This window comes from Camelus bactrianus, chromosome 9, assembly GCF_048773025.1.
Source record: "Camelus bactrianus isolate YW-2024 breed Bactrian camel chromosome 9, ASM4877302v1, whole genome shotgun sequence".
In the NCBI taxonomy this organism is placed as follows: Eukaryota; Metazoa; Chordata; class Mammalia; order Artiodactyla; family Camelidae; genus Camelus; species Camelus bactrianus.
In genome coordinates, this window is record NC_133547.1 from 35402157 (window position 1) to 35429011 (window position 26855).

Below are 26855 nucleotides of genomic sequence, written 5' to 3' on the forward strand. Positions count from 1 at the left end.
TCTCAAATCAGAAATCAAATTACAGAAAAGCAAAACAGATATTGAGAAAGCCAGCATCTGTATATATTCCACATATATTCCATTAATTTCTAATAGAATCTCTATACAACTATTCATAATCTAAACAAAGGTGATTTTGAAGATTCAAACCCATAATGAATGCTATATACAAATATTGAAAAATGTGCAGTTACTAAGCCATACTGCATACCCAGAGATAAAAGATGTCTAAAAGAATAGGTAGCAAAATATACTCCACTTATTTTGAGTGCTTTCCCATGTTAGTTATTTACAAAGTATATATGAATATATGTATACATTTTGTGAGAATGTATATATCTGAGTATCTGTGTGCACCTGTGTTAAGTGTGCATGAATATATGTGTCTATGTATAATTTGTTGATTTTTAACCGTCTAAATTTGCCAGAGTAACCTCACGGACATTGCTTCATGCTTTATGATTTAGATTGGAAGTCCCCTGGAGACAAGTAATTCTTTTTTTCCCCTTTTATGTAGCTGTAAGGTGTCTAGCGCAGGATTGTTCATTGGCAGAAGCAGAAATTTCCCAAATCCAGTCCATTTCCAGTGACCTCCTGCTACCATGAAGTGGTCAACATAAAATAATTTTGGAACCTTAAACCTCCCTTTTGTAAGTATAATCCTTTTGGATAAACTCAATGTTTCAAACTGCTTTATTGGAATATAATTCACATACCATGCAATTCACTCATTTAACCTGTAGAATTTATTGGTTTTGGTATATTACACTTATGCTATTCATTTTTTAAATTGTGGAAAAATATATACAACATAAGATTTGACATTTTAACCATTTAAAAATGTACAGTTTAGTAGCATAACTACCTTCACAATGGTGTGCAACCATTAGCACTATCTGTATCCAAAACTTTTTCATTATCCCAAATAGAAACTGTTAATCATTCAGCATTAACTCCCTATTCCCTGCTTCTGCCCAGGCTCTGGCAACTGGTCCTCTACTCTCCATCTCTATGAAGTTGCCTATTCTAGAAATTTCATGTAAGTGGAGTCATATAATATTCCTCAAAATGCTAAACATAGAAGTACCATATTACCAAGCAATTCCACTGCTAGGTATATATTCAAATGAATTGAATGTCAGGACTTAAAACAGATACCTGTATGCAAATGTTCTTTGCAACGTTATTCACAACAGTTAAAAAGGTGAAAACAATCGAAGTTTCAATCAATATGTGAGCAAAATGCAGTACAGTCACACAAAAAAAGCCAAAAAAGGAATGAAGTTCTGATACATGCTACAACATGGGGGAACCTTCAAAACATTATGCTACGTGAAACAAACCACATATAGAAAAACAAATGATTTCTTTTTAGACCCTGAAATTCCCTGGCCCACAACTAATTATGTACTTAATTCACTAGGCAAGTCAAAACATGAACATGTGGTGTAAGCATTGTTAGAAAACCAGATTTTAGAATCCATATTACTCAAAATACTTTTATTTTATTGGCTTTCTATCTTTATTCAAAAATAAAAGTATTCAGAGAAGGCCTTGTGTTGGCCAATGTATCACTAAGCATGTCTGAGACACAGTCCCTACTGCAAGTATTTAGATTTTAATTAAGGAGGCACAATACATGTGCCCCAACGACTGTTTAAGAGGCAGTGTCTAGGGTTTTATAGAGACTCACACAGTACTCTTTTGTGCAGAAGGAAAAGACGTCACTTCTGGCAGAAAATAAGACCAATGTTATTGATTTGAAAATTTCAGTTGTTGGTTAAAAAAATACAGAATTGTCATCAAATCTCAAAACATGTTGAGTTTTATAAATCCACTGTCACTCGGAGGAGTTAATGAGAATGAAAATGGAACTGACTGTAGAATCAGGAAATACCATCACCACAATTTATCACACTCCACAGAGTAGGGAGTGACCTGCAACAGAGTGGTATTCTTTGAAAATTAACAGTTTCAATTAACACTTTTTTATAATAACTAGAGTTAGCTATAGAATGTACAAATGAATGAATGAATGTGTGAGTAATGTGCATCTGGTCATTTCTTAAATTAATTATTAAATTACAAACATATGTGAATGAAGCTTTATATAATTTTTTACCTTATAACAAATGTTTTCTTTTAATAATAGCAACTGTTTACCTATTTTATCAAGCTACTGAATGAAAATCAACATATCCAGAAGAGTACATATCTAGATTATTAAAAGTCAAAAATCCATTTCTTTATGGAAATCAGACATTTTGAAGGGATCATTAACCCTATCAAGTATGATACTCTTTAATTTAGCCTTGGAATATTTAAAAGAATAACAACAATATTCAAGAATACTTTTTGCAGTAGTACTGCTTGCAATGGCCAATTTTTCAGGCCAGTCAGATACCTGAATATTCTCACATTCTTCTTTTCTCTTGTCATAAAACTAAGAAAATAATAACTATATTAGCTGCGGTGCCCAGAGACCTAATACTTGACGGTCACTAGGCTAAGTTCTTCACAGCGTTAACCCTCACAGATCTTGCAGGCCACGTGTTCTTGTCCCCACTGTGCAGATAAAGGAACTGAGAACCAGAAAGCAAATGAAGCACTCCTGAAGTCTGTGCAACCATTGAATCTGGCTCATTCCACTTGGTCATCCTCATTGCTACAGCCCATAAATAAAAATAGTGCAAAAAGAAACTTAAAACATAAATACACTATATTATCTTGAGTCAGTTCATTGATTCCTCATGTTTATATTTGCTTTAAATTAAACTCAATCCATGCTTCAGGGTATAAATTACTCTGAAGGAGACTGTTTCTAGAAGCACAGCATCTAATCTGCTTATTTTATCTTATCTTCTTGCTCTGAAGCCATTAGCAAAACTACATTGGGAAAGGGTAAAGCCTCCAGGATCTACATGAACACAGCTATGAAACCCGTAATTCTGTGAAGAAAAGGATGCAGCCCCATGGTCAGGGTCCCAACTACATATCAGTAAATAATACATAAAATGAACCACAACTTTCCTTCTCTCCAAACTACCCTTTAACAGGATGATCTTTTCCAAGAGCACAGGCTTTGTTACATTTGTTAGTTTCTCCTTTGAAAGTAATGTGATAAAAACACACTCCCTCTACAGGACTTGAGAACTCTATTTTTAAAGCCTAAACTAAGTTCTGTGTAGAGACACATGATATGAAGCAATAATTCACTCTACCAAAAATAATTTAATAGGGATAGGTAATAAAGATTTCAAATAGTTTTTTTTTCCCAGAAGTCATATAAAGTTACAAAAACGTAAAACTCAGTTAATCAACTCAAAGTTTTTTTCCTTTCAAGTAAACTAAATCATGAATTAAGCCACTTTGAAATCTGCCTGTTATTTGATCTCATAATTATAACGTTTAACCAATTCTCATTATATGGGTTCTACGATTTTATATACACTCACACACAAGGAGAAACTATTCCTCATATGTTATTAACTGAACTTCAACTGTTTAAAGATTAAAAGCAATAATTTATTGTAAATTAACTCGATGTGTCTAAAAAAGTAAAATCTCCATATTCAAATCAATATTAAATGTCCTTAATATTTTGTTTCTATGGTGCCAATACTAATGGCACAGACCATGATTAACATTTCAGATGTATTCAATCAGCACAATATTTTGTTCAATAATATTTTCCTGCCTTTTATTGTACACTTTTTTGTTTACTAAATGGGAGAATAGGATAGCAGACCCAGTGCTTTACTACAATAGCCATTTAACTGGTTTCAATGCCTTTTCTCATCAATCTGCATACCACCCGCTTGGGGGAGCTTCCAAAACTCCATGCCTCAAGTCACTTTGCTTAAACTCCTTCAGGGAAACCCATTAACTTCCAGATTGTATGCATACACCTTGCATAACAAATCCTGATGATCTGGATACACCCACTTATTCTCCCAATTCCCCACCACTACCGCTTCTCCATCCTTTGTCTCATGACCCCTTAATTCCTTCCTCACTCAGTGTTCCAACCATACTGGACTCAGACTTCCCAGACTGCCCACCATGTTCTTTCTCCTGTCTCTGAGCTTTGATAAATCCTTTGCTGAGGAGTAAGTAAAATATAACCAACGTGCAATTTCTTCCTGAAAGCATTTCCCATCACCCAAAGCTGGGTTAGATACACTCCCCTCTATCATAGTACTTTTCACACTTAGTTTTAATTATTTGCCTACACTTGACTTTTTCCAAAACTAAAGGAGAACAAGTACACACACACACACACACACACACACACACACACACACACACAGACTATATAAAATATTGGTTAACTGTGAAAGACAATAATGTGAAACATATAGAAGCAACTTCCTCTGAAGTCCACAGGGCTCTCTTGTCTTGAAACAAACATTTGAGAGGGCCTAATCTGTCTTTCCTATTGTGTTCTGTTGAGCTCTTGAACACCTCCACTAACTCACTGATCAGTCTATCCCAGGTCTCTAAGCTTTTCTCCTTGGTGCCTATGGTGTCTGCTTGGGCTACTGCTCTAATGTCACACAATGCTTTGACTGTTTAGTCTCTAATTCATTCCTCCTTTAAACTTCTTCACATACTCCCATAACCGGTAAGTAGTATAGAGCAGCAATGCAAAGTGTTGGAGAGCCAGACTGGTCTGAATCCCACATCTAGCACTTAGCATCTGTGTGATTTGGACACATTTACTGCTTTGTGCCTCAGTTTCCACATCTGTAAAACAAGAAAAATAAAATGTATACCTAAAGGAGTTTTTGTGAGAGCTGAGTTGATATGTATAACAATGTCTTAGAAGAGTGACTAGGAAAATTGTGCTTATGGGTTAAGACCTCCTTGATGCCTATTTTTGTATGGTACATGGGATTAGAATGTTTTTACATTTTTACTTCATTAAAAAAATTAAAAGAAGCATAATATTTTATGACACATGAAAATTACATGAAAGGTTTATGTTGGAATATAGCTCTACACTCATTCATTTATACATTGATGCTTTTGCACTATAATGACAGAGCTTGGTAGCTGACAGAGATCATACGTCCCACAAAGGCTAAAATATCTACCACGTGGTCCTTTTAAGCTGAGTCTTGAAGGATAGGTTCATCAATGAGGAGGAAGGTGACAGAAATATCAGATATGACAGCATAGGTCCAAGACAGCACAGAGTTCAAGAAAATGGAACTAGTCATGTCCTGATGAGACATCAACATTGAATGAATTTATATGTCCAAATTCTCCCTGACGCATCACGGCTGCTGAAGACCTTGAGAAAAATCACGTCTCCTCCATGAATAGTCACAGCCACAAACTCCAAGTAAGACATCTACACTAACTCCTATCTGTTCTCCAAAGCCCGAATTTTCTGTTCCAGCTGAAATAAACTTTCAGTTTCTAAAATGTAGTGTACTTCCTTTGTTGGAGATTTTTTTCAATCCTTCCCTAATTGGCTATGGATAGTTGACTTGATTTTTTTCAATCGTAACTGTCATCAGAATCTCCTGGAGAGCTTTTCAAACATATAGCTGTCTGGGTCCTACTCTAGAACTAATGCAGTAGTTCTCTCATGCTAAATAACTTGAATGACTGGGGTGGGGCCCAGGCATTCATATGTTTTAAGTTTCCCAGATGAGTTTAATGGGTAATTAGGGTTGAAACCCGGTGGACTCAGAACTAATCAACCTTTTGATACCAGCGTAGGCATGATGTTCTTCAGGAAATCATTACTTAACCCCCCCATGCTGGGTTATGCGACCCTCTCATATGATCCCAAATGCCCTATATTCCTCTTGGAAAACTCCACACTCTATTTTGTTTGCTTGCTTAGTTATCTCATTTTCATTCTAGGCTGTGTGATCTCAGGCACAGTGTAGGTCTAAATTGTGGTCGTGGTTTCTCTGTTACATACTCATGCCACCTAATTTCTTTCTCTCTCTCTCCCTCTTTGCCAAGCTTGTAATTTATTGGTTAATGTCTGCTTCCCCTGATAGACTGTAAACTCTCTGACAGGAAACATTGGCAGTATTGATGCTCACTGTGGTATGCATAAATACCACCGCAGCTGACACAAACTAAATAATCAACAGAGATGTTTCATGAATGAGTGAATAAATGAGTAAATGGGTGGCTACATCCTGTCTCAGAGTTGAAGCTTCTTTCTCATCCATAAAAAGAAGAGGACCGGGGATGTCGCCTTTATAAACAGCACATTGAAGAGCTTGACAAGTGGTTTCCATTCGTATCAGGGATGGCAAGAACATAGGTCTGAGGTGACTTTTCTAAAGTATGTGAGATGCTTTCCCCACTACTTGACAGTCACTTATCCTCACCAGTACTTCACATCCCAGGCCATATATGAAGTACATCATTAAAGAGAGAAATAAAAATGAAACACAGAAAGTTATAAAACATCTCCCAACCAGTCATGAAATGCATGCATTGTTGCCCTAGATAAGTATTAAAAAAAAAAAAAAAAAAAAAGGAGTGCTCCTGTATTCCCGTGGTAGTGAGATGAAGGACTGGCAAAAGGAAAAATAAGAGAGAAGTGATTATCTGTTACAATTTAACTGCTATCAATGATCTGCTATATTTCAAAACTGTAAGAGCCCTTAATAAAGAGTCTAAAATGTAGGATATGACAAGTGAATAGACAACAATTAATAACTCAATGTCTGCCGTGGGAACAGCTCATCTTCTAACCCACGGTCAGCATTTATTATCTGTATAACTTTGGGTAAGCTACTTACCCCTCTGAGACTTTTAGTTTCTTCAATATAGCCAAATTTTGACAATGAAATAAGGCATTTTAATTTATGAGGATCATGTTTAAGACATAGTAAGCACTCAATGAAAATAATACTTAAAAGCACTATTTTCTCAACATTTTTACCTTTTTAAACATCTCTAATAGTTCCAGTGAGCAGCACCAGTGTCTCCCTGGAGCTGTAATTCACCTGATTTCTGTTATCCATTTCCTCTGACTACCTTGGGAAATCTATAGATAGTCAGTAGAAGACTGAACAGTTTTCTGTCCCTAAAGGTTCATTAGATATCATCCATGAAAATCACATGATGCTTAGCAATCTCTCCAGCATGTCCTTATGTTATCCTAGGGACACGTAACCCCAGGAGGCTTCCTGGGACTTAGCTTAAGCAACAAGTGAATCTCAAATCTATATTTTTGTGTTCACTGCTCCATTACCACCCTGTAGCACCACTTGACATTAATACATTGATATCATTAATATTTTTCACTTTCAACAATTGTGTCTTCACATTGCATAGATATTAGTATAACTAAATTAACCCTGATTTGCTGTTTGTTAAAAGATTTTTTAAAAAACTAATATTTCAGTGTCTTTTCTCTGATGCTATTCCTGCATTTATTTCAGACACACATATGCCACATACCAACCTTGTATTATAAACCAACATGAAGTATTACAAAATAAAACAGATCAACTTAAATTTTCCCATATTTAAAGAGGTGTGGAAGTTCATCTTTAAATGCCTATGTGGCATAAATAATGGCAATTAAATCACATAAGTGACCTATGTTCCAACACAACTCTATTTGGCTTAAATTACCAGATTTTTTTGTCTGCATTCTATAACCTAATCATTGTAGACAAAAAAGTACAAAACAAGAGAAATGAACTGCTTGAATACATTAGTAAATTGCAAGTTTAAGATTATAGTCAAACAGTTTAGATTAAATAGTCCTGGGCATGGAAAGTGTTTAGTTTATTTTCCCCCAAGGAGTTCTACATTAAACTTAAATGTTTTGCCATTTTAAGCCTATTTTTAAAGAATATATTTCCCTACAGGAAAAAAAATGAATAAAATAAATGTAAGCACCTCAAGACTCAAGTTTTTGAGAAGAAATATCTTATGCTTCTTGGGAAAAAAATGGGTATTTGATATTCAAACAAAGAACAGCATCAAATTGAGAATAACATGGACAAAGACAATATAAAACAGGAGCCTGGAGTTTTAGGAGTTTTATAGTTAATTTTATGAAACCAAACACTTAACAAACCTGTTGGTACTACCATTTCAGAAAATAAAAACTCAATGATCAAATGTAAATGTACTTCCTTATAACTCTGTGAAAATACCAGTTTTTTGGGAAAAAAAAATCAATTACACAGTGAAACTCAAAATTGGAAAGGTCAAGGAAAAAAATAAATAGTAAAACATTCTGAAGTGGAACTAATGGAAAAATACGACTCATCAAAATCAATTGTATTCTAATGGAAAAATATGACTTCCATCAAAATCAATTGTATTCGTGACCAGTCACTGTTCACGAGTTACTCTAATTCTGACCTACCTAGTGGTTAAGAGAAATCTGTAAAACACAGGATCCCAGATTTAGTGTTAATTAGGAACAATTAAAAGTTTGCTTTTAATATCAACATGTGTTTACATCTTCCTGATGAAATCTAAATTGTAATTGCTTTCTAGGGCTACAGCTGGGAACATCTCCCCTCTACTTTCTAAGTAACTACAAGTCTTACCTCATTGTTCTAGTAAACCAGTGAAACAAAGTACAAACTCCCGTTACTATTTCTATATGACTATAACTCCTTTTTTTTTAATTAATTTTAATTTATTTTTATTTTTAATTTTTGGTGGGAGAGGTAATTAGGTTTCTTTCTTTCTTTGTTTATTTATTTATTTTAATAGAGGTACTGGGGATTGATCCCAGGACTTCAATGCATGCTAAGCATGCATTCTACCACTGAGCTATACCCTCCCCCCCAACTATAATCTCTTAAAACAACTGGATCAATGTGCTCGGTGGCTATCAAAAAAGTACAATATTTTACTATGTGGAATTTGGCCCTCATATTGTCTATATGTAAATATGTAAAATGAAATGAAAGGCCATGGGAATTATTTGGAGAAGTATGACCTAGAAGCTGCCCAAATTATTTAAGGCAATATTTGTACTCTAAAATGATTTGATTCTATATTTTATACAAAGCCTTAAAGTAAAACCTCAACCTTTATTTTAAATGTTATTACCTTTCATAAATGACAAGTATTTGAGTAGTAGCAAGGAGGAAAACAAAGCATTGAATGAGTATAGGAAGGGTTGAGGAGGCATGGATTTCAATATAAAACAAGAAAGACAGGAAAAGCCTCGATAAGAAGATGATGTTTGAGCAAATTCTAGAAAGCCATAAGATGTTCCTCTACCCTGATATTTTTACAGAATGGCATTGTAAGCAAAAGGAATAGCAAGTGCAAAGAACCTAAGATAGGAGTTGGCCCAAGATAATGGAGGAAATGTAAGGAGACAAATATGTCTCCAGCAAAGGAAATACTAGGGGTATAAAAGATGAGGTCAGAGAAGTAACGGTGAGGTCATGCTGAAGGCTGATTGTATAGGTCCTGTGGGATCTTCAAGGAGTTTGGATTTTATTCCAAGTGAGACGGAAAACCACTGGAAGTTAAGGAGAGAGAAGTAACATGAACCAACTACTTTTTCAGACAACTGTGGCTGGCTATGTTGAGAACAGACCCTAGGGGCACTGGAGCGGAATCAGGGAGCAGAGAAGAAGGATTGCTCTAGTGTAAAATTTTGGGTTTTTTTGTCATCTTGGACTGAGAGATGAAGTACTTTGTCAGATTCTGGACATATTCTAAACACAGAGCAGACAGAGGTTGCTGATAAGTGGATGTGGAGTATGAGAGAAAACGAGTCAAAGCTGACTCCAAGCTTTTGAGCTCAAACATCGTGACTAATTGTGTTGCCATTAACTGAGATGGGGAAGACTGAGAGGAACAGATTTCAGGAAGGGGGTTCTGCAATTCAGTTTTGAGCATGCTAATTTTGACTTAGTAAATGCCATTGGAAATAGCTGAAGAGGCCTTTGAATATATGAATCTGAAGTTCAGGGGCAAGGTCTGGGATAAAAATGAAACTGTGGGAGTTGATAGCCTATTAATGCTATTTTAAATTATAATTAATTTAAGTAAGTTTATGGTTATTTTAAAACTCTATTGGATGGAAGTTTCCCTGGAGTAAATCATTATGATTTAAAAATGCTTGCAATAAATATTTTGTTCTCTCAAATAATCAAAATAGAGATCTTGGTCCAACTATTAACCCTCAGAAACAAAAAAAATCACTATGTACACTTTATGTTCTAAAACATGCTATAATTTGGTTAGCAACAAGAACAATCATGTGTTAAGGTTTAAAAATGTTAGGCTACTTTTTCTTATAATAGATTTTATAAATGTGTTGAACATACTCCTTTCTAAACTAGGAAGATTATTCACTCATATTTTTCAACTCTATGATGGTCATAGCTTCATATCAAGTGTGACTTAACTGTACTAAGTATCATTGAGAACCCCAGGTGACTCTACAACAGGATGACTATTCCAGAAAAAGCAGCATGGCCCTAATTCCTGGTTATTTGTCAGAGAAGCCAATGGTTGCAAGCAATTGGAACCACCTAGTAGGGATAGATATCAAAGTATGCACTGACCCTGCCAACTTAGCAGCCTTCCTGCACTTTTCAATTAGTCACATGATTCCATTCTACAGAGAAAAACACACCCATATTGTCTTGTGTTATGTCTTGTCCCCTAATCCAGCACTCTCCTGGTAACATACATACTCCATGAGACTAGATGGCATACCATCTTTGTAGTCCTGGCACCTAATACAATGACTGCACATAGGAAAGAGTCATTTAATTTTCACAGTTATTGAACAACCTCAATCCTGAACTTTCTCATATCATAAAAAGCCTATATGAACTGAAAGTCAAAAACAGAAATGATGTCACGACTTTGAGAATGGCAAAGGAAGAACAAACACTAGGTGAGACTGTGATATTGGAAACGCATGGTCAAAGTTATTAAAATACGTTTATTATAAAACTAAAATTATATTTTCAATACAATCATTTGACTTTAATGTTGAGAAGAGCAATACCTATTGGCATTTGTTATACGCTATGGAGAGGAGGATTTTTTAAAAAAGCATCATCAACATCAAAATCATAATCATTTGATCTACTTAAATCAGTTTTTGCAGAGCCAGAGCTGTTTGGCAATGAGGTATTTATCAAATGATATGCACCTAGCAGATAAATAACTTTTCACTTGACTTCCAGTGCCCTGTTACACAATTCAGGCATATCCTAATTTCTGTATACATTATTTCCTATTATGGAAGGTTCATAAACCTTTGGTTGTACATCAGAATTATCTGAGCTGCAATCAACACCTTATCCTCATTTAACAAAAATTTACCAAATGCTTACTATGCGACAGGCTCTGTTCTTTGTGCTTAGGGCACACTAAATAAAGCAGATAAAAATGTTTATCCTAATGATTTCAGTGGAACTAAAATATACAACAGATAGGAACAGAATATAAAAAATACAAAATTTTCATCCAAAAAATTCTACAACTACTATATATTAATCTTAGTAAGCGCTTGAAATTTTACAGACTCCTTGCCTTTCGAAGATGGTATTTCATAATATAATAATTATATGGGTAATATGTAAATTACTTTCTAACCTGAAGAATTAGTTTACTAAAATAAACATAAAGTAATAAATATAGACAGGCTACTCTTTCTAATAGTTATGAAGCAAAATCAGACAATCCTTAATAGCACATAAAATTGAAATAAAAGGTTCAGAAATGAATATATGACAGGAATTATCCCAATTAATGCTTTTACATATTGATATCATTCTTGGATTTAACTTTCTTGTTCACCAGTAGACAAGTGAAATGATGATTTATGTTACTGTCAAAGCAAAAATATGACTTCATATATTGTTTTTCTCTTTCTGATTACTATGTTAAAGCCAACTACAGTTTTAGAGGTAATATGGTCAATCAATTGCTTCAGATAAATAAAGATATCTTGGAGAGACTGTGCAAAACTATTTTGCAGATGAAGACAGCTAGAAAGAAGTAGCAATTCATTTACTTTCAGAGAATGAGTAGAAGAAAAGGGAGGGAGGCTCTAATTACTGCAAACAACAAGATGTGAGAAGGTCACTTCACTCAACTCCCAGTTAACTAGATTTTGACTTTGTTTCAATCTGTTGAGCAAGGTAAAATAATTAATAATCTAAGCCGTGACTATATCATATACTGTGCATTCTGGCATCTTGGTAGACACTAGGGAAAGAAAGAAAACTAAATCACAGTAATTATTCCCCAGCTACTCCTAAAGGAAGGCTAACATATGAATCAGAATTTTAAAAAATAATTATACTTTGTGTGTGTTGGGGGCGGGGTTTGAACCACGTGTCTTTCAGATACATTTTCCCCATTGATTACATTCCAAACAGCTTTTAGATAATCAGGTCTGACATTTTTATATTGAAAAGTAATAAACATACTCCCATACATCAGTCCCATAAAGCGGAATAGACCTGTTGTTCTTTATAATGGATTCTGATTAGAACAGGCAGCAATTTGTAAGTGTCCTTGTTCTTTAATGAAACCAGGCCAACCCTAATCTGAGCCTTGAACACTAACAGATACAACAGTCAACTTCTCCTTAAATTAGTCAAAGGAAATAAAATAACATTTTCTAGCTTCCACTAGAGAATCCACTCCCCTTTGAGTTTTCCATCATCATTAGGGCTTAGGTTTGTCCCTAAAATGGAAAGCATGTCAGGTCCGCAACCACTGAACTTTAATGCAAACTGAAGAGCTACCTGAATTGTAACATCACCTTTCACCAGAGTTTCTTTATATTTCTCCTTGGTGACATTCAAGTTATTCACACAATTTACATATTTGCTGTGGTGCAGCTACATGATTTGTGCATTAATGTTAGGCCCCAGGGCACCATAGTCATAAACAAAGTCAGGGAGGCTGTGCAGAAGCATTAAGAATACACTATATAGTAAACATGGACAAGTGATCAAGAGCAAGGGCTCTCTGGGTTCCAATCCTGGGTCCATCTCATAGTAGCTGTATGACCTTAATCAAGATAATGAACTTCTCTGTTTTTCACTTTCCTCATGGGTAAAATGGAAATTTTAGTATTAGTTTACTTCCAGGGCAATTGTCAGAATGAAATGAGATGCTATATGAAAAGTGCTTACAACAGGGCCTGGTACGTAATAAGCATGCGCTCAGTGTTACAGCTTATTATTACATCTGCCTGGAGAGATGAAGCTTGAACTAAATCTTGAAATATGAGAAGGCATTTGCTAGATGGATGAGAGGGGAACAGATATTCCAGGGAAAGAGAACAGTGCGTTTAAAGATAGGGGAGAATACAGGCAAGAGGTTTAACGTGCCTGAAGTGCAGGATGAATGGGAGTGGGGCTGTAGCAGGTGGGAAAAGGCTGATCATGACCTGGACACACAGAGGGACACATCCTGAAGGAAGCTCTACACTATGATGGACCATTTGGATAACGCATCTGTCCTCAAAACCAGTGAAGTATTTGAAGACTCATCAGGGTTCAAAAAGAAGAGTGACAGAAGGCAGTAGGCTGTGCGCCTCTCTTGGTCTAAAGAGAGAAGGGGAAATACCACTCTAATATTTACAGCTCTTTCTCTGAAGAGTGATCTAAGCACAAAGTATGAAAGTTCGCTAGAGCTTCTTACTAGTTTTGTCAGGAATTGCAATGATTGCTTTTTCTGGCAGTCGTCCCTTTGGGAAGCTGTTTGTGAAAATCTGAGTAGGGAAGGAAAGCCAGCCACCTCCTACAGTCCAAGGTTCACTCCTTTAAGCCCGGATGTCAGTCTACCAGTCAGACAGAGGAAGGAAGCTTCCACTGACACTCTGTGCGCCCAAGTTCTATGAATAGGGACCTTCATTGGCCTGTACAGTACAGGGCCATTCAAGAGCAATTAAATTTGGTTAAAATAAGAAAGAAATGCTTTTTAAGGAAAAAAAAAAAGAAGGTTTGAGGGGATTGCAAAAGTTGATTGTGCTAAAGCACTTTTACACAGGTTTGTTTTAGTTCTCAATTGTCAAGTCGTATTTAAGCTGGTCTCTTACTCTGAAATATGATAACCTTTCTTTTCTCTGAGTTCTTTCTCCTAAATTAATAGCACTGTCTCTAATTCCATGCGCAGCAAGCAAAGAGTTTATTTTACCAGATAACAGTAGGTCTGGTGATCAGCCAATGTCTAAAGAACCACTAGCCAAGTCAGTAGTAGGCCAAAGACTGCAACTGATAAATAGATACTACTCGCTAAATCACTGTAAAATTGACTTTCATCTTCTCTACCAGCTAGTATCATTCACATTGAGTTCTGACACAACTGGAAGTAGAAAAAAAAAGACACATCCGTAAAAATAAGATCATATTAGGGTTTTGAAAGGAGAAATAAATATATTAGACACATCATAATGTAGAAGGCAGTTAAAAGGAAAAACAAAACCTTTAGGTTCTGAATTAAATCGCAAAAGAAATTAGAATAGGGACGTCATTATAGTACACTAAAAGTGCATTTAAACTGGACTCTGTAGTGAGAGAATTTAGGGAGCACTGCAACATTTTAGAACATCTGTGTGTACTCTTTCTTCTCTGCTAAGGAACAAAACTTCAATGGTCAAAAAAAAGTGTGGTTTCCTCTCCCAGCTCAGGTCATATTTCCCCAGTATTAAATAAGGGAAGTGGAGGAGTAAAAGCAGAAATGCAGATCAGCTCTTAGCCTCCACACTGTAGTTGCCTTGAATTCCTAATGGTTACACCAACTGCGCTTAATTATTTCTCCAAAGGTAGACAAGAAAGAAAAGTACTTAGGATACAGTAAGATTCTGGCTTTTAAGCACCTAACTATCACCATTATAAAATATAAAATGCTGGTGATGGTTCAATATGTATAAAACCCTATATTTATATAAATTGTCAATCACGAGTATAGGTATTAATTTCCACAGTATCTTCTTCAAAACCCTAAGGACATGTACTACATTTCCCAAAAGACAGAAAATAACTTCATTTGGTAGAAGTACTAGCTCTACCATATACCATACCACATAGTTGTGGCCAGCACAGCACATCACGGTAGCCCACGGTGACTACTTCCCTATAAATTAACTGTCCATTTATTCCTGAAGTAACAGGTGTTTATATAATTTCAGATGCTTTGACAATCCAAAAGAAAAAATTTAATATGATTTACACTACTACATGCTCTCTTATTTTTTCCCCCCAAATCGACCACTTGTTTGGAAAATAATTACTGTTAAACAAACAACTCATATTGAGTAAAAATCCATTCATGATCTGACTTATTAATAAAAACCAAAGAGTTATACATGTTATATATCACCCAATCAACCTAAAGTCAATTGGAAATGCATAGAAATTTGACATTATTTGCCTTATTTGAAATAAATACATAACTTTCTTAGGTTCTTGAAAATTCAGTTGTGCCTGGTCCTCCAGTAATGACTTTAGAGAGAATGAAAAATGATATTCTTAATTCAGCAACAAATGTATACAAAAAAAATTTAAGAACTATTGTGCTTTCTATTCTGATACAGATAACCTTATAGAATTATGAACTAGGTATAATAACAATTACAAGTTATCAAAAATTACCTATCTCTAAACTTAGGAAATTGAGGAGTTTTTAAATGCAGTCTATAATTGCCTATTCATTTCTCTTTAAATCAGTCATTTTCACTTAATCTATCTTCTCACTAATCTATAAACTTTGGAACGTACATGTAAGTAGCATTTGGTCATTCCATATTCCACTAATATATATACACTTAAATAATAATTCTTTATCCTATAAAGTCTCAGATTACTATGATTTAAGATATTTTTATCACTATTGCAGATCTTTTCTCTAATCATTTAAAAAAATCTTGAATGTTGTAAGAATAGTTTTACATTTTTTTGAGAAAGAGGATTTTCTATGCCTCAGTTTCCTTGTTAGTAAAGTGAGAAGGTAGTTTAGAGAAGCATTTTTCATAAGAATTTCTGTCTCTAGCATTCTCTCAAAAAAATCTGAACATCTTTTCTTCCTTTGAAAAAAGCTTTTTATTATACAGTCTCAATCAAACTTGATTTGAGTCTATTCATTATCATTACATAGGGTAGTGTTTCAATAAATCAACAAGAGCAAAGAGGATCTGCCTCAGAAAAGAAGTAAATTTTTAGAAAAGAAAGGTGACTACTTAAATTTTCTTTTGCCAGAATCCTACATGCAAATCTGGAAAGGGGTTCATGTTAGCCTTGCTATATTTCAGGGATAACTTAACTTGAATAATGTGCTCCTTCAATTTTAGTCACAAATTGAGGCAAACACAGAACCTAAAAATTAATTAAATAAATCATAAACAATCATACATACTATCTCGTTTTGCAACTTCATAATTTTTTTTAAAACTCTAGGAATACCTTGCAGAGAGTTGCTTTTATAAAGTCGATTCTAGTTAAGTATTAATTATAAAGTGATCTGTCACATTAAGATATTAATAAACTTGGTTTCAAAACTAATAGATAATTTTGTGAAAGTGTCTATAACTAACTGAATATATATGTGCCACCTAAACCGAGGCTATCTGCATAAAACATGCAGGAAGATGCATCTCATAAGATGTCTATTTTTTTTGTTTCTCTGTTACAGACTTTGTCAATTTCGATTTAAAAAAACAAAGAGAAAGACAATATTAATAACTGTAGAAGACACTACATTTGTTATCAGAAGCATATCTGATCCTTTAACTGATTTCTGATTAAGAAACCACAGGGCCAAACTTGATCTCTTTGCAAAGTTGGATTAGCACATACTCTGGAAGCCAGCACCATTTCACCTGCTGATCCCAGGCACTCAAAACACTCCAGCAGGGCTCACTACCAATTGCTGACAAACTTTAAAAGTTCCTCATAAAATCAATAAACTTTTTTGCAAGGCACAGTATTGGCTTAGCCACCAAAGGTTGAACACCATTTTAATTAGTGAAAAATTATTCAATTAGATATTATTTTATCTTTGTACTCAATTTCGCTTACATCCTTTTAAAACCGCTTAAAACCATCTATCATAACACAATCACGGACTATAGTCTATAAATTCCAGGTAAGTATCAGGTTCTATCTTTAATAAATAATGAACTAATTGAAAGTGGAATCTATAAATTCTTGAGATAAAACATTTATATTAACCATAAGCAAATATATGAAACATGAAATTGAAGTTAATGCAGATGAATACATTATAAAAATAATGCTTACTCTTTTATACTAAATCATATTAAACACTAAAAATTTTGAATAAGTATGCTAAAGATTATCAAGTGACAGAGTTTGGATTTGCAAAGTAAAATAATATGACTCTGTGAATTAATAAATTTTCTTTTAATGCATTACTCCAGCAACTTTTCTCTGCAAGGTTAGAAGCTTCTGGATCCTAACTACACATTTTTAGAGTCTAATTTATTATGAACCCAGAACTTCTTAAGGTTTTAGTGTTTTTAGTCCAAGAAATTATAAATGCTAGGTGAAAACAGGCTGTTTTAAATTATCTTTTGGGTTAGCAACCAAATCACACCACTACATCTCAGTGAAATCAATGAATTACAGTATAATGCTAGTATATAATACTTCATTTAGAAACTTACTCATTGTTACTTCAATTACAAATCTAAAGGCCAGACACTTAGCTTAGTTTTCCACACATCCTGTGTGATGTTTTAGGCTAGGGTTTCCTTTTTAAGCATCAATATACTATTTCCTTTTTGAAGTTTATCAAGTTGCAAGAATGCCTGCAAGAGTAGGTTTAAGTAAATATGTAGCTTCCAGCTAGGCAATAAGCACCTAGCAACTTGGTGAAACAAATATCAAATCTTACTAATATGAATATCCAACAGTCACATAACATTCAAGACATTTCGCCAAAAATGACAAACAGGAACAACGCATGGCCCTTAAACTTTGCTATCTCTCACATTAGAAGGCTTTATAATAATACGGAAGGCTCTTTGTCCAACATTTATTTGGTCTGGAACTGAGATATTTTCTTTTTTAAGTGTGTTAAAACTATGCAGCTAGATTTAAAGAGAAAATTATGCATTACAGCTGTAAAAATTTGATCTTTCTGATATCCTTAGAGCTTGAAGGAAGGTCCAGTGTGGAAATGAAACAGGTAGCTTCAGCGAAATAATCCCTGAATACCTATGATTCGAGTGTCTCTTGAAATTACGCTTCATCTGTCTTCACTGAAGAAAGTATTAGTTTCTACATTTTTTTCAAAAATAGCTGCCATGATGATATTTTTTCCCACATATTTGAACAAATAGCTGAAAAAGCTGACAGAGAAACAGCATATCTGTACTTCCCTAATCAAGTGTCCTCCAGCATCACTGCAGTTGTAAGAATTTTAAAGGCCTCCTTTACTTAGGCAGATGCTTGAATTCCAAATAATAAATAAAACCAGCAGAGGGCAGAGCTGCTGACAGAAGAGACCAATCCAGCTGGTGACCAGGTACCAAAGGTAAAATGCCAACTTTTGATGGATTCCACTTTCAAAGACTCTACTATTTATCCTTTAAAACGTAGAAATAAATGAACCCCGGTAAGTAGCATAACGTATTTCAAAATTCAAACATAGTTCTAATGCGGCCCTGACTATATTCACCAGGAAAAGTCACAAAGAAATAATCCACCACTGCCTGCTACTCAGGAAGGTGAACATCACTAAGTGTGGGAAAGAAATACAGACGTGGTTTCGCAGAGTTCGGCCTCCGGGAGCGCTAACTCCCATTAGGGAGAACTCAGATCTCGGCACCTACCAGGCCAGACTCAGGTTTCTGCTAAAGCCTGCGCATTTGGGGTTGACAATTTCTTTCTGCCTCTGCCAATCCGCACCACTCTCCTTCCTATCCCCCACTTCTCTGTGCACTCCTGACAAAGCATGCTTTTCTACCCTAAGCTGTTTGGACTCCCTTAACTCCAAAAGCGTTCTCCCGCCAGCCGTGTCTACAGCACCTAACGGACCGCTCCAGCCAGATGCCTTTGCGGGAAAGGGCGGGGGAAGGGGAGGGAAGAGGCGGAGGGGTGGAGTGAAGTCGCTCTCCCTCCTCGGGTACTGACAGGGCTGCAGTCTTCCGAGCAGGTCTGGTCATTGAATATTTGGTGGTGCCACGTAGAAACTTTTCCTTACCTCTCTCCTCCCATCCCACCCCACGCCCCCTCCCCTTCGCTCCAATCCTTATTCCTCCGCCCCCACCCCATTTGCTTGGCGAGTTTCATCATTCTCCAAGAGAACTGCACGTCCAACCTGCAAGAAGAAGTTGGGGGGTGGGGTGGGTCATAGAGAGGAGGAAGGGGCTGAAATTCAGGGTAAAGAGTTTTTCCTATCTTCATTCGTTTCTTATAATCTGCCATTTTTTCACATTTAAAATCTCTTCAAAATCACACACACACACACACACACACACACACACACACACAGTGTTCTCAGTCTTCAAGATTCATTCCTCCTCTCTACTTTCCTTCATATCCCTAAAAGTAAAACAACTTGTTTCTCACTTTATTCCAGACAAAGAACTTTATCAAGGTTCATTTTATACCCCTCCTCTATATTTTCTCCTCAGCTCACCTTTAAAAAAGCACTTCCATTAGACTCTGAATCTGAAGAAACCAGAAGATGTGTTCAAAGGGCAGTCTAAGGACCGTTCCTCAAACAAAAGCTTTGTACAACTGCCCCTGTGTTCAAGGTAATATTTTTCCTCTTTTCAAAGCCCCTGGAAAATGGTGAAGGGCATTTCAGCAGTCTCTGTGCCTGACAGATCTTTTTTCCTGCTACCTCTTCTCCCATTACTGTCCCGCCTACATCCATCTCTCTCCAGTCTTCACTTCCAACCTGATGGCAGCTACAATCTGGATTTTATTTAACAGAATTGGGTTTTTTTGGGGGGGGAGGGGAATGGGGTGGGGGAAGGAAGGATAAAGAGGGGGAGGGGCACAGACTGAGAAAGACCGACGGCAATCTCCCACCTCCCCCAAACCAATTTTTCTTACCTCCTCTGACTTCTCTAGCCTGGAAGAGGAAAGTCAATGCGATTGTTGTAATGGTGAAATCCCACAGCCACCGTTTCGTTTTCCACCTAGAGGACCACCGCTCCATCTCCGAGCCCCGCACTCACAACCGTGAACTCAACCCACGAAATTGCGGCTGCAGACCAACGTCGTCCCTTCCAAGGTATCGTCGGGGATGTTTGCTACACAGCCATTGGGGAGGGAGAGGGAGGAAAAAGTCAAAGGGCTTTTTCTTTGAATTTGATGGTTTGCTTCCTTCCTGTCTGTCGCCCCCTCCTCTCCCTCTCGGTTGGCCCCGCCGGCCGGGACCCTCAGATCCGTCCTCTGCGGGGCCCTGCCTTCAGACTGACGGCAGATGAGGGGCTTCAACCAAAAATCTGAGAGGACTGCGTGCCCCTAAAGGCTTCATGCCGTCAGTGGGCCGGACGAGAGGCTCTGGGCAGCCCCCTCCCCCGCCCATTCCCCTCGCGCGCCCCCCTTACCCGGGGCGAAACTGACAAGCCGGCTGAGGGTCAGACCCAATCACACGCCTCGCGGGCGGCCCGGAGCCCGCCCCCCTCTCCTTTGCCCAAGAATCAGGTCTCCCGGCAAGCCCAGCCCACCAACCACCCCTACCTCCCCAGTCCTCTCCTCCCTCCTCTCCAACCCAAATCCCCGAGAAGAAATGGGAGGGAGTTACGGGGGACGCGTGCTTGGCTCCAGCACTTTGGGAATGAAAGGAATTGCAGGAGAGCCCCGGAGCCCACAGAGTTTTCAAGGAGCTTCTGTATTCAATAAAAACAGCTACTTGTCTACTTGCACCCGTCTGTTAGCCTCTCGTTCGTCGGCGGGGGAGGGGAGGAGCCCGCGTCTGTTCCGCCACACCGCTGGAGTTCTGGGCTGCCAGCCGTAGGTAACCTTATCCTTGTGCAAAAATGTGCTTCTTATAGCAGACGTGGAACCAGCGGACTCAACTGCTCTACCTGCTCCGAAAAGTATTTTTTTATTAATTTTTTAAACCGAGAATTAGAAGAAAAGGATGAAAGTGAGATGGAGGGACCCAAGAGGTCAAAACCCATGATCTTATAGGGAAGCTCTCCTGCGAGACCTGAAATTGACAGGTTTCTCTCTTGAATGTTTAAATTCTGCACTAGCTTCATTCAGAGGCTCGTCTCTTTAAGAACTGAACTGTACTCTGAGGCAGGAGGAGAGAGAAATGTATGGGAGCTGACGTTGAGGGGGTGAGTAATTTAATTTTCCAGCTGATTCCGTCCTGAACCCGGATGAGGGGGCAGAGGGGGAGGAGAAAGACCAGGAAAGCAACTAGCAGAGATCTCCAAGCGTCTAGGCCCTCAGCAACTCAAAATGGGCCTCAGGAGCTGAAAATATGGTCATTCCACAGTGAAAATAATGAGAAGGGGCAGGTTTCTAAATTCCTTCTACCTACCCCTCCTCAAAGTAATCCACTTAAACCTGGAATATAGATTCCCTGGTCATTTTTTCCCCCATGTTTAAATTGTTCCCTCCTATCGACTCCTTTTTGTTCCTTAATGTTTCTTAAGATGTTTCTTAAAATTTTTATGGAACAGTGCCCAACAAGGTGCCAGCATACATTAGGCATTCAGTAGAGATGTGTTGAGTGACTGAATACATTTTCCTGTTGGCAAAGACTGGAAGCTTTGACCAGGACCTATGTTGAGTATTTAAGATATTTCAAGGCTAAAGGGTTCTCAGCTAAGTTTTTGAGGGGGCATATGCTCACTAATTTTTAGGAACCGAGTTTTCTTTTAGTTATCAAAATATGCCTTATGACCCATGAGATTAGTCAGATATTCTAGCAGTGTGGTTTAAGAGTTGGAAGGAAGGTGTTCAGAGACTATACTGAGGCCCAAGATGGAATTGTTTAAGGACAAATATATGTGGTATATAAAATGAGGAAAGCAACTAAAAAATACTTTCAACATTACTGTCACTCTCTGTGCCAAAGAACCATTCCCACCTCAAGAAATTTACCTCTTAGATAATAGGTAAAAAAACCAAAAACCTTTATATTAGTATCATTGCTGGCAAAATGTTTGGGATGCCTTATATCAGCAGAGAAATATCTGCTGAAATATCACCAAGTAGTTTTTCAGATCATAACTTCAAATTATTAATGTAATTCAATAAAACAATTGACTATTATACAGTGTTTGAATGTGAATGTAAAATTAAAAATTAAGAACCTGAAGGTGAAAATATACCTAAATTTACCATCTTCATTACCCTTCATCTTCACAAACTGAAAAATCTGTGTGAGTTTTCAGTTTCAAATTTTTTTGAAACCTGATTTTTCGGTCCAATTCTTTGTATATTTTTAAACTTATTCTCTAGGTCTTCTCTTAAATGTAAAACAGGGAAATTAATACAAAGTTTAGAAACACATTATTTGTGAAGCTACCAAAATCCTAAATCAACTCAATAGCTAGAGAGTTACAGTGCCTGGAGCAACATGTAGAAATGATGTTCCAAATTGTTTCTCAATAGCTTTCCTGATTTATAGAGAATTCCATGGCCTGATACTGTTCTGGGAGGTGAGAAATGATGCAGTCAGTCTAGCAAGCCCCACCTTCTGGTCACAAGTCAGGCCTCCTCACTGCGATGAAAGGGTCCTTTCAGGCAAAGTGGCTTGAGTGAATAGAGTTATTACTACCTTACGCTCCCTGTACGCTGTGGTCTGAATTCCTCTGGCCACTGCCCAGAGAGGCATAACCTAGGTCTGAATTAATACTCTGGAAGGAAATATAGTGGATTCACAGTAAGGAATAGTTAATTATGCCCAACTCCTCTCACCTGTAGCTAGCTGCCGGATCTAGAGCCTCCTAGGAACCTGCCCGTTTTTGCAGGAGGTGAATTCAGTGCGAGGAAGGATCATGCCAAATAACAAAGGGCGCAGAGAGAAGCTGGAAGAGACCCATCTCACTATCTTCAGCTTCACAGGAGATGAATTCCAGGGACATGGTTTTCTATGCCACCTTTCAGCCAATCCTTGCTGACTGTTTATATGCAGATTCAGAATGTAGTAGAGTATGACAGTTTTCCTGACATAGGTCTTTTATTTGAAGTGCAGTTAGCTATATGACATTTCCTACCTTGTCATATTAAAAAGCAAAGTTTAAAGATATATGTTCAGCTTTTGTAGAATTTGTTTTGATTGCAAGTCATTCAAAAACAAGATGAAAACAGTTGAGAAAAAAAATAGTCACATCCTTTGTAGCAGTATGTTAGATTGACCATTTGTCCACATTAGCTTGTCTAAGAAACTCAGATAATAATTTGATAATTGATTAGGAGGTCGGATTAGGGGAACTTAAAGGTTCTAGACAATCTACAGTGTTCATAGAGCTTTATTAAACATTGTATAAATCATAAATGTCCCTTAATATTGTCAAACATTCTTAGGAATGAGGGACTATGGAATCAGAACCTTGTCCAAAAGTGAATGTCCTTAATACCAACGGTAATAGAGTATTAGAGGTAGAGAGAACTCTGTAATAAGACTTAAGTTACTACAAGTAGCATTAGGTGCAAGGAGTAGATTTTTGAAAAGATGCATCACCTTTGAAATCATTTGGCATCCATGAGAGAGAGGGAGAGAAATAGAGAGAGAGAGATGATATTTATAGAGAGAAAGAGACATTTTCTCCAAACACTGTGGTATAACTAAAACGAATGCATCACATTTGGGTTATTGAATGAGAAATTATTACAGGAGTGGGAAACTCTTTCACACATAGGAAATACTTAAAATGTTTAAAAGAAAATTGCTGTTGAATGTAATCCCTCTCTCACTGTGCCTAATGGTTTTGTCTTTCTTGCCCTTTTCTGAACGTTAGGTCAATTATTTTAAGAAATAAATGACTAAACACTTTGACATTTATTTTACAGTTTTTCTAATACATGAGTGGTTAAAAATTAGTCTCTGCTTAAAAATGGAGTTAGTCCCTCTTAACTCACAGATGGGCCATTGTATTATAGAAAGTGGGGGTGGGGAAGGGCTAGAGACGTTTATTTCCACAGTCAGCCTAGCTCACAAGTACCCCCACAGTGACGACTGGGTATTTTTCTTCACCTTTACTGTGAAATAACATACAGAACTTCAGAGGAATCCAAATTTAGCACAATTTTCATGATAAAACAGAATCTTCAGATGAAAAGTTTGGTCTGTTAGAGTGTTGAGGGAGCCAACTCAGAGATGACAGACCTATCCTGTTTAAAAGAACTTAAAGTAAAATCAAATCTAAATGAACCCCAAACAAGCAAGGAATATGGCCTTGTATATTCATGTACATCTCTCTTAAAAATGTCCTTTAGTTAGCCATACTCACAGGAAACTACCATAGTTCTTTCTCATAAATGCCCAAAGACAGATGGGAGGAACAGAGAACAGAATGATTCAAAGTAAAATTTTAAATATTCTTGGATCTTTGTCGAGATATTTTTACTCTCTATATCTTTTTTCTTCATAATTGAATGGGCTTGGCGTTTACTAAACTCCTGTGTGTCAGCAAAATTATAACAAGCTTTTTACAAAGTGGTATAGGACAGCATCAACATCTCTATTGGTAGAAGATGGGAATTTAAACATTTTAGTGAACCACGTGCCATGGCCAAGGGAAGTACCACACCCAAAATATATCCCAGTGATGTTTCACTGTGATGGCATCCCAATCATCATTTGAGTAGTAATGGCCTTGATTCACACTGGCTGTTCTCAATAAAATAAGTTTGCTAAAAGTACGGATTTTAGCTTCTTTTTTCTCACCTTCTTTATAGGGATTATTTACTTTTAAAAATTTACTCATAACAATGTTATTAATTTTTATATTTAATTTCACAGGTAAAATGAGAATATGCAAATAGTTTTCCTTTGACACATTATTTCCTAATATAAATAATTTAAAAATGACCACATATATCAGTGCACTTTCTAAAATAAATGAATCCTCTTATTCACCTCAGTCATGCCTTCATAGATTCATCCATCCCAATGGCATTTGTCAATATTTTTGACTTAAAATGAATATTTTTTCCAGACAACCATGTGCAATCTGTTTTGTGCCTCCACCATTTGTACCAGCTTATTTAATTCTGAAATCAAATGCATGTGCTTCAGAAATCTAAAGACTCACACAAACAGATTTCTGAATTAAAAACAATATTTCTGTTATTTTTATGACATTCTTATACATTCTTTTGATGCCAAAACAAATGCCAAATATAAGATTTAAGGCTGGTGAATATGGTTAAATATTGAAATAGATCTGATTTTTAAAACATCTGTGATGAATAACTCTGACTTAATTTGTTTTGCAGATTCTCAGTGTTTAATAACCCTCCCAATATTGTATTTTCTGCCAGTACTGGTATGGTCAAATTATTGCACATTCAAATGCCGGACAAACAATAGATCTAATTTCAAAAGTTTTCCCAATCTAATCTGTAAGGCTGAAAAATCACATATGGATTTAAATAGTTGCAAAACAAGCAATATTTACTATGAAGGTATTCTTTTGAAAGCAAAATACCCTTCTCACTAAAATGCAAACTTTCTTATTTAAAATATTTAATGGTTTTTTGTTGTTGTTAGTTTTTATAGCATCTTCATGAAGCAGGAATGTAGCAATTTTAATAGTTTCATTTTAAGGATGAGGATAAGGGTACTCAAAGTTCTAACTAGGGATACAGAAACAGAATATGTGAAAAACATTTTATTCCCAACTTCTGCTCTCATTATCAGTTTTTTCCTTATAAGTAAAGTGTTTTTAGAGCATTTTTTATATTTTATAGTAAGCACATTATTTCTTTGTAGATTAACTATTAAAATGAATGAGATCCCCAGTAATACAAATATTAAAATAAGGAAAGGTAATGTCAGGCACTATAGCTTTAAAAAAATCTATAAATATAATTAAAGAGTTACATCTTTGAAAACATTTCTAAGAAATAAAAAGCCTATTTTTAAAGGTAAATGAAGATGAGTTATTTTTATTCCGATGCCAACCCTCAGATATAACTCTCTGCTGGAAATATAAAATTATTTTATAAGTTTATATGTTTTTGCAAATGGAAAACACTAGTGAAGTGAACCTCAGTGATTCACACTTCCCAAGAAGAAAAAGAAGAAAGACATTCAATATGTTAGAGAAGAAATATAATCATAATTACATCAATATTTTGTAAATATATGGAACATCTTAAAAGTTGTAAGTACTATTCAAGAATTGTTAATACAAAACTTTAAAACTTTGTGGTAGATAAAATTATATCAAGCCTTAGATAAATATTTCCTTCTAGACTATAAACACCTTGTGGGCAGAAATCCTCATCCTATACTGTATCTTCCACATCTTGGATTCCTCTTCTCATTGAGCTTTGAATGCTTTTGTTGGTACTTAACCTTAATTGTGCATTTTAATTCTGCTTTAAAACACACAAGAGTCTGTTTATGTGATTTTGTCCATTATTTTAAAATATTGGAACTTTAGATATGAGTCACTATATTCCTAAGACCCAAGCTGGGACTGGACCCCCTGGAAACTACTAATACCATGGAGCTGATGAACCTGGAAGGAAGATTCAACACCAGCACCAGCCATGAAACTGGACCTTTGAGGTCTGGACAATCAAGACAAAGCTGACATATTCCATGAGGCACAGTTTATTGGAATATTTAACTAAATCAGGATTCAAAACTTTAGAAGGATCAGTTCTTCTCATACAGGTCTCATCTAGTTCAGATTTCCTCCTCATCTCCACTGTCTCATGATAATAAGGATCCTGCATGATTTG

General features: G+C 36.3%; 1 protein-coding gene and 1 pseudogene across 6 annotated transcripts in view; both read right to left on the reverse strand.

Moving 5' to 3' along the window:
• Window positions 1-26855, reverse strand: part of COL11A1 (collagen type XI alpha 1 chain) — a 491382-nt gene that overhangs the window by 175964 nt on the left and 288563 nt on the right. For 3 of the 6 annotated variants that reach the window (XM_074370060.1, XM_074370057.1, XM_074370059.1), the window contains 2 exons: window positions 20725-21007; window positions 20028-20227 (listed from right to left, as the gene is read on the reverse strand). In XM_074370060.1, coding sequence (XP_074226161.1) covers window positions 20028-20133 — 106 coding nt within the window. In that variant the 5' untranslated portion in view covers window positions 20134-20227; window positions 20725-21007. Of the gene's footprint in view, window positions 1-20027; window positions 20673-20724; window positions 21008-26855 lie in introns of those variants that run through there. The other 3 variants (XM_074370058.1, XM_074370061.1, XM_074370062.1) reach the window with 3 other exon arrangements.
• LOC105065374 (superoxide dismutase [Mn], mitochondrial pseudogene) lies at window positions 12038-12842 on the reverse strand (annotated as a pseudogene).